Below are 8,506 nucleotides of genomic sequence, written 5' to 3' on the forward strand. Positions count from 1 at the left end.
AAAATTTGGCGGATCATCCCTACCACCAATGGAATGACATCATCTCTAAAATTTACAGCAGTATAAGATAATCCTGCGTTTGTGGTGTATGAATCCATGTTGAGTTTTCATCCAGATTAAAAAAAAATCAAAATTGTATACCTAACAACATTTTGCAATTTAACACTGAAACTGCAAAACCGAATGCTCTGAAATCTTGCAGATATTTAACGGTTATCGTAATCACGGCAAATCTTTAATCAAAATTTATGTGTTTATCCCCTCCCAAAAAATGTATGACGTAAAATTTTGTCGAACACATGCTCTCTGAAATATACAGCCTGTTATTGAAAGGTACGTACAAAATAACATCGGCAATTGGTCTCGACGTATGGGTGCTAAAAATTAAAAAAAGTTCAGGTAAAAGTGTTCTCCTTTTAGAGATAAAAATTATTAAAATTTATGTCCAAATTCGTTGTACACCTCTGATAAAAAAATCACCTTTCGTTTCTACAGCAACATTTATTCTTGACAAAAATTTTATTGTTACAGTTGCTAGGATTTACTAAAATAAATTAATTTTATCTATTTATCCTTCAGTAGCGTCTAAAAAGGTTGGATAAGGGTTAATTTTCCCCTTATAATTTTGATAGCACAAAATAAGTTTTTCCGACTTCTTACACTTCGCGAAGAACTGTCCATTTTGTTGTATGTACCTTTCAATAACACCCTGTATATCTACAATATTATGACTTTATACTTGTTTATCAACATACTCATAGTTTTTAGAATTACTTATACAGGATGACTCAAAAAATTATTGAATGAGTCAATTTATTTTATTGTTTAAATCGGGAACTGTAGGACTGAATGCTTTGAAAGCTTGCAGACGTTTTAAAGTTATCCTAAACATAGTAAATTTTTAATCAAAATGTATCTGTCTATGACCTAAAAAATTGATGACGTCATTTCAAAATTTTACCGAAAAAATCCTATTCGAAAGGTGCAAAATATGAGTCTACACTTGTGGTTTATCATAGCATTAAAAGTTTTTGAATTGCTTATAGCGGATGACTCATAAAAATTAATGAATGAGTCAATTTATCTTATTGATTAAATCAGGAACAGCTCACAATCTTCCCGAAAATTTGCGAATACAATACTATTATTATTAGTATTACATTGTACCTATCCAAACTGATAGATATACGTGGCCTTGCGAAAATATTAATGGCGTTATCAGAAAATTTTGTTAAAGGAAAACTCATTTGAAACATATTACATACATATCTCTATTTTAACTCATAGAAAAGTCCAAAAAAAATGAAATTTGCAAAATCAAATTTTGTAATTTTTAGAAAAAGCTGGATATGTTTTATTGTACTTCAGAGGAAGGGAAGTTCTGTCGAAATAACCTTAGACCAATTTTTACTTCCCGAGCGTAAGCGGCCGACTCTCTACTTTTACGTTTTCTCGACCTTTCATGACGCCTAGAGTACGACGAAATATGTCTTCCGTTTCCGTCTATCTGTCTGTCTTTCCATCTGTCTCTGGTCCCGAATTTTTATTGTTGTCAAATTTTGTATTTATATGTATTAGGAATAATATGTAGATGGTAAAACGTTAACCAAAATTTGTCTAACCATCCCCACCAATAATGTGATGACGTCACTTCAAAATTCTACCTAGTACATGGGTTTTAAATTGTATAAAATAACATAGTCCTACACATGTAGTTTATGAATCCGTGTTGAGTTTTTACCCGAAACGTCCAGATTTTTGGAAAAAAAATTAAAATCATAAAACAACAATTTGCAATTTAATGTGAAGATGTTTTAAAAGTATGATAAGCATTGTCAATGTTTTATCAAAATGTATTTGCTTATCCCCCCTAAAAAATTAAAGACGTCACCTCAAAATTTTGCCGAATAAATCCTATCTAAAATGTGCAAAATATGATCGGTCTATACTTGTAATTTATCACTGCATTCATATTTGTTAGATTTGCTTAAACAGGTGGCCCAAAAAAAATTATGAATGAGCCAATTTATTTTATTGATCAAATCAGGAACTTTCATTTATTTTCCCAGAAAATTTTGGGAATACAATACTGTTATTTTTATTATTACACTGCACCAATCCAGGCTGATATGCACATCTTTGCAAAAATGTTGATGACGTCATCTGAAAATTGTGTAAAGAAAAAAGTCAACTCTAAAATGCTGGATATATTTCATTGTACTTTAGGTGCGAGGGAAGTTCTGTCGAAACAACTTTCGATCAATTTTTTTATCGTGTTTGGGTTATTTTGTAAAAAAAAATATGGTACAGTTTCGGCCAGAAAATCTTGGGCAGTATTTTTCTGTCATTAAAAAAAACACGATGTAGTCTATGCTTTACTGTCATAATGATTGACACTTTTAAAAAATAAATTTTGACATACGTCAACATCCACATTCCAGTTTACGTCAAAAAGACAAACATGGCAAATTTGAGGTTATAAATATATATATTTGAGGTACGTAAAGCCTGTTTTAGAGCTTATGTCGCAGGAATGACAGAACTGCCCAAGATTTTGTGACCGAAACTGTAATATTAATAAATAATACCTAAGACAAGAAGTCGACCATTGTCGTTATCAAATGAAGAATATAGAGCCATTAGAAACCATTATTGTACAAATAGACTCTACTTCAGTGGAAAATTAAGAAAATTTGAGAAATGGGATAATTGAGGGATTAATGCAATAAGAAACAACCCTGATAATTTGAAAAAAATCACCAGCTACCGTTGCCGCCAAAAAATTTCAGACGTCAATGTCATTCAGTCGTCAGATAGTGTAAAGCAACCTTTAGATGTTTCTAACCTAAATATTTGACAGTCATTTTTAACTTTTACATTTGACATTTACATGAATGTAGCTGTAAGCGTAAGCTGGAATTTTGAAAGTTTGACTTTCCAGCTGTCCGAAATAATGACAATAAAGCATGGACTACATTAAAATTTTTGACATGATAGTGATGTTTGAAATTTTTTATCGGAAACTGTAGTTAATGAGGAGAATATTGGATACGTAAATTCTAGCTGGTGGTAGTTATTTCCAGCAGTTTCTGTTAGATTAATAAGAATTTTTGTATGTAATATGAATTAATAAAGTACCTGTAATAGTATTTTTTAATGTGTGCTTTTTTATTGCTTGAATAAATATAAAAAATGTTTTAAAGAAATAAATACGCAGGTGTCTGATAAAAATATATCACAGAAAGGGATTTGAAAGTCTGCACTACGTTTACAGACATTCTTATTCCTTCCTGTCCATTTTTAAACACTACACTTTTACTTTTTACCCTAGGACCCTAAATATGCGACGCCACTGTGATGACGATCGAGACAGAAGATCCAAAACTGTATGCAATATTTTTGCGGTTGCGCTTTAGAATTGTGTCTGATTTTATCTCTTTCTATTAACGTCAACATCACAACCTCAACTCACTGCAAACCACTAATCTGCCAATAAGCAATAGCCACTGAGTATAGGTTTAGTTTCGTGTTAATTTCAGATTTGCTACAATTTTAAATGAAACTTACAGCAGCCGGAAAATTCAAGTGACTGAAAAATTTTTTGTAAGCCTTGTTTCATCGAACGACCGAAAAGAGAAGAATTCAGCAGATTAGAATATAATGGCAGCTCCGATTGTTATTACCGCAACGGCTAAACATACAGCTACGGTTAGTTTTGTTTTTATTAGTAAAAACACTGTTTTACAGAAAATATTGGTTTTCAGTTAATATTTTTGCATGGTTTAGGAGATACTGGGTAAGCATACAAATAAATTTTCTAATAGTAGATAACAGTGTTTCATTAGCCAAGGATGGGCGAGTGCTATGGCTGCTTTAAGACCTGCTCACGTAAAAGTTATATGCCCGACAGCCCCAACTATGCCTGTTACTTTAAATGCTGGATTTCGCATGCCTAGTTGGTTTGATTTACGAACGCTTGACGCGTCAGGTCCAGAGGATGAAGAAGGTAACTTTATTATGTTTTTCTTATCAAAGGTACAAATTTTCGTTAAAAATAACTTTTGCGTTAGACCTTGTAGCCCCATGTCACTTTATGTTAATGATATTGATTTTTTAAATCCACTGCTTAAATCAGGATGCTGGACTTAATCACCTAGGGTGGTAATAGTAATATTCAATGATTAATTTTAGACAATGCAAAGATAATGTCATGAAGTTTGAGAACATGATATGTACAAATTTGATAACTATATGTACAAGTTTGATCACTCAAATTTGGTTTTATAAAACATCCATGAAAAAACTTGATGTATAATTAGTAATTGACATTTTTAGGAATTAAACAAGCAACCAAACAAATTCATTCAATGATTGATAATGAAATCAAGGATGGGATTCCTGCCAATCGAATAGTCCTAGGTGGTTTTTCACAGGGTGGAGCGTTGGCGCTGTATTCAGCACTGGTCTTTCCACAAACATTAGCTGGAGTTGTTTCATTGTCAGGTTGGTTACCATTGCATAAAAGTTTTCCTGGCGCAATGAAAGTTGCAAAAGAACTACCTGTGAGTATCTGATTATAAAAATATTGCGTCACCCATAAATTATGTTGTTACAGATATTGCAGTGCCATGGTGATTGTGATCCTGTAGTTCCTTATAAATGGGGTCAAATGACTGCTTCTCTTCTTAAAACTTTACTCAAAGATCCAGAATTTAAATCATATAGAGGACTTATGCATACCTCTTCGGATGAAGAACTGCGCGACATTAAACACTTTATTGATAAGCATCTTCCAACACAATAATCAATAATTGCATTAATAATTATTGTATATAATTTCTTCAATTCCACATTCCTCTTATGATGAGATGATCAAAAATTTAAATGAGTTTTGTTGTACATATAATATGTGTCATTTTAGTGTACTTAGTTCAAAGATTTCTGTGGATTTAGATAAACTTAATCCAAGTCTAATATACAGTTGTCCCAACTTTAGTGAAAGTATTAATTCAGTGCACTACATTGTATAGATTTTGTACTCCTACTTCTGTACTATTAATGTAATTTGTATCTCTAAAATGCTGTAATTTGCATTTTATTGTCTTTGTTTCATTGCTAGAGAATGTTTTGAAAACTGTAAGTGACTAACATGGAGTACAAAATAAAGCTATTATCAATTGTCCACTACAGTTTAGAGATTATTTAGCCTAGTACAAGTATTTTCTCATACTGTTTTTTGTGGTAGTTCATTTGGTGTTTTGTGATGCCACAAATATAAATGTAGAAATCTGAAACACAACCATTAAAACAAGAATTTTAGCAAACGAAAAAATGTAAGAATCATTTATTCTCCAGTTACTCTAAAATCACAGTTAAGTTTGCAACTTTATATTGCCTTGAATTTGTATTTCTCAATAAGATTCTGTTTTTGAATTGTCTAACCGCCAGCAACGCATCACTAACAATGTATCCAGTAGCAGAACTCTTCCCAAGAGAAAAACTAAAACCTCCTTTATGAACAAAACCTACCACTTCTCTTGAACATGAGTATCTTATAGTTCTAGGTTCAGGTAACCATAAAGCCCTTATCTTTTTACTATAATTAATTAACATTTCTTTGTATGCTTGTAAATCCTAAAAAACAACTATTTAGAAAAAATTATATAAGAAAAATTAGCACCTACAAAATTACTAGATTTTGCTTTGCGCTGCTTTCTAAATTTTTTCAGCAAGCTTTGATGTGCTCTTCTTAGTTCTTTTCTTTCTGCTTGAAATTTGTCCTCACTGTTTGGTTCAGTGACGACTTTCTTTAAATCTTTTTCATTCTGTGGCAAACAAATGATGGCAAATTTTTGAGGACATCCTCTTGCTTCACAGATCAGTTTTACTGGTATAAGACAATTTTTTGGATAATCTGGCAGCTCCTGGATACCTGAGTTCAGAAAAACCTGTAATAAATTATACCTCTTGAACGAATTTGCAGAACACATTTACAAACCTTACCTCAATGGAATTTAAAATCTTCTTGTTCCGAAGTATTGTAATTTCACCACTAGATGCAAAATGACCCCACTCTTTTAATAATAAATTCCAGTTACAAGTAAAAGGGCTGGCTATTTTAAATTTGTTATAATTAATTCTTTTATTAGGTGGCTTACGGAAAAATATATCTACATTTTCTTTTGATGATAGAAGTTCCTCATTTATTCCTGCATCTGTATCTGGTTCTAAAAATTGTGATTTTCCCATTTCAAACAGTATGGAACTTGATTCCCGCAAACCTCCAGCTCTGGCTCCTCTCATAACAAAAGCAATCCAAAATGGTTTAGCCCAAGCATTTGGAAGGATGATATCCCAGCCACCCCCTAAGCCTTTAAAATATCTAAACAATTAGGAAAAATATTATAAAATTAAAACATAAAACTCACCTATATTTTCTCTTTTATTTCCAGGTTGCTGAATAAGGATTACTGGAACCAGAACAGTATTTTCAGTCAAGTTTGAACCGGGTACTAATAATTTACTTCGTAGCTCAGCTATCTCTGAATCCCGCATACCAATATTATTAGCTTGTTTTCTAAAATCTTTATACCAAAGTGGACTATGTGCAGCAGTATCAGGCAGTGCAATAGTTCCATAGTTGTGGATATCTGGGACACTCTTTACTCGCTTTTTTGGTAGATAGAACCTGGGATCATTAACAACTACTGAACAAACTGAATGTGGGGATAAATCTGCTGTGGATGTTACATTTTTAATTTGGTTCCAATATTCAGACTGCTCTTTAACAACGTCCTTGTTTTTGAACAGTTTAATATAGTCTCTTAAATATGATTCTGATAAAGCTGTTTGATCAATATTTATGGTTTGAAGAGCATCATGAAGAACTGAATTAGAAAGTGGGCCTGTTAACCTGAACCTGCTTAGGTCCATTCTGAGTTCTTCAAATAAAATATTTGGACAATCTTTAAAGCAAAGTGTTAGGGCCCTTTTAACGTTCTCGTAAAATGCTGGATGAATCCACAACCATAACTTTGTCGCGGTGTTTTCACTGCTTGGAAACCACTGAAATTTTACATTTCCAATTGTTTTGTGTAGGTCTCCCATTTCATAAAGTGTCAACTCTCCTTCACGATTACCATTAATAAATGCTTTGGCACTAATACTCAATCCTCCATCTGGCTTGGACAAGTATTTCAAATTATGAATAATGACATTTCTATCCCCGGAAATTTCAATACCATTAAAATATGAAATGTCCTGTAAAAGACAATGTTGACTCATTGCCCTGTAACAGGCTCTAAAAGCTTTATCACAAGGTCGATGAGGTAATTTATAGCCCCATTTTTCTGTCATATGGAATCTCTTTGCATGCCAGATGTGTGTATAAAGCCATTTATATCTTTTATTCGACCTTCTCGTGTATTCTTCTGTTAAATTTCGCGGTCGCCTTCGATATTTTCGAGATGGTCGTTTCTGCTTAGTAGGCATTCCAGATTTTTTCATTTGGTTTAAATGAATTTGTCGCAAACGTCGTGGTAATCTTTTTACATTATGGGACATTGCCCGTCTTCGCATATGTTTAGGTAAGGTTTGAAATGCTAGTTTGGTTCCGAACTGGGTGCCTAACGAATTTTTCATCACTTGAATTTCTTGACTCCGACATGCTACAAATCGAGCAATAGTTACAGCAGGTGGAAGTTCTTCGCCCCCTGGGAGGGTGTCTAATTGGGCCTCTTCGTTAGCCATTGGTAGCTGATACTAAACCACTAGTTACTTGGTGTAATAAATTATTGTCTCACTTAAATAACACACCGTAAAGAAAGTATTCACGAACAGTTTCAACATGTGAGAACATAAAACTTAAAACATAACCTCACTCAACAACGTGTAACGTCAACTTTGCACATCGCAAGAAATGTGTTCATGGTCGTACAGTCCATCCACGTTTACCATCTACAGGTAGATGGGCTACGTTAGGTGCAAACGGAGACGAATAGCATGAACAGCAGGCTAGCCATATAAAAGATAAAGAGTATTACTTCCACATCAAGAAAGGCTGAAAATTTTAATTTTCGTATGAAATGCCGAAATTAATCTATTGATAAATTATATGTTAATGCAGTGTTTTAAATAGCGCTCAAATTCATACAACCCTTTAGAAATGCAAATGCTCAAAGCAGGTTTTCCTGCCATGGTGGATTAAATTTAAATTTTAGCAAACAGACTGCCACACGACCAGAATTTCCTTATCATAAACTCAAAAAGGAAGACTTTCAGACTTTGATAGTGAGCTGTGACAGCTAAACGAGTGTTAGTCAAATGAAAATCCATATGTCCACCTTCATTTTTTAAAATTTTATTTAAAAACAAAACACGAAACGCCAATCTTTTTTTCTTACAATACATTTTAGATTTTATAGACTTCAAAAAGTTTAGTTTTTGTTATATCGTAATTTGTTTTTTTTTGTTATTACTTGATGAACCGTGAATTTGACTATACGAG

At 32.8% G+C, this 8,506-nt stretch overlaps 2 protein-coding genes across 3 annotated transcripts; one reads left to right on the forward strand and one right to left on the reverse strand.

The window, feature by feature from the left end:
• The first annotated feature begins 3,417 nt into the window (after positions 1 to 3,417).
• On the forward strand, positions 3,418 to 4,823 carry LOC135143127 (acyl-protein thioesterase 1). The gene is made up of 6 exons (XM_064074994.1): positions 3,418 to 3,510; positions 3,570 to 3,708; positions 3,765 to 3,796; positions 3,846 to 4,006; positions 4,336 to 4,562; positions 4,616 to 4,823. The coding sequence occupies exons 2-6, from the start codon at positions 3,661 to 3,663 to the stop codon at positions 4,802 to 4,804; spliced, it is 657 nt and encodes a 218-aa protein (XP_063931064.1). The 5' UTR covers positions 3,418 to 3,510; positions 3,570 to 3,660; the 3' UTR covers positions 4,805 to 4,823.
• A 491-nt stretch (positions 4,824 to 5,314) lies between these two features.
• On the reverse strand, positions 5,315 to 8,308 carry LOC135143126 (ribonucleases P/MRP protein subunit POP1). Of its 2 annotated transcripts, XM_064074993.1 has the most exons (5): positions 6,429 to 8,308; positions 6,282 to 6,371; positions 6,004 to 6,227; positions 5,685 to 5,948; positions 5,315 to 5,634 (listed from the first exon to the last, which is right to left on the reverse strand). In XM_064074993.1, exons 1-5 carry the CDS (start codon positions 7,747 to 7,749, stop codon positions 5,356 to 5,358), a joined length of 2,178 nt encoding a protein of 725 aa, XP_063931063.1. In that variant the 5' UTR covers positions 7,750 to 8,308; the 3' UTR covers positions 5,315 to 5,355. The 2 variants fall into 2 exon arrangements, with proteins under 2 accessions (XP_063931063.1, XP_063931062.1); XM_064074992.1 differs by having other exon boundaries at positions 6,004 to 6,371.
• Between the last annotated feature and the right edge of the window lie 198 nt (positions 8,309 to 8,506).

The sequence above is a fragment of the Zophobas morio genome, unplaced genomic scaffold, assembly GCF_036711695.1.
Source record: "Zophobas morio isolate AGI-343-1 ecotype UQ-CSIRO unplaced genomic scaffold, CSIRO_AGI_Zmor_V1 ptg000058l, whole genome shotgun sequence".
Classification (NCBI taxonomy): domain Eukaryota; kingdom Metazoa; phylum Arthropoda; class Insecta; order Coleoptera; family Tenebrionidae; genus Zophobas; species Zophobas morio.

Bases quoted from the DNA above. Each gene is read 5' to 3' on its own strand.
- LOC135143127 (XM_064074994.1), top strand. From the start codon at position 3,661: ATGGCAGCTCCGATTGTTATTACCGCAACGGCTAAACATACAGCTACG. The intron at 3,709-3,764 runs GTTAGTTTTGTT...ATTGGTTTTCAG, and splicing joins CGGCTAAACATACAGCTACG to TTAATATTTTTGCATGGTTT. The intron at 4,007-4,335 runs GTAACTTTATTA...TGACATTTTTAG, and splicing joins AGGTCCAGAGGATGAAGAAG to GAATTAAACAAGCAACCAAA.
- LOC135143126 (XM_064074992.1), bottom strand. From the start codon at position 7,749: ATGGCTAACGAAGAGGCCCAATTAGACACCCTCCCAGGGGGCGAAGAA. The intron at 6,372-6,428 runs GTGAGTTTTATG...GATATTTTAAAG, and splicing joins AAATAAAAGAGAAAATATAG to GCTTAGGGGGTGGCTGGGAT. The intron at 5,635-5,684 runs GTAGGTGCTAAT...GTTGTTTTTTAG, and splicing joins AAGCAAAATCTAGTAATTTT to GATTTACAAGCATACAAAGA.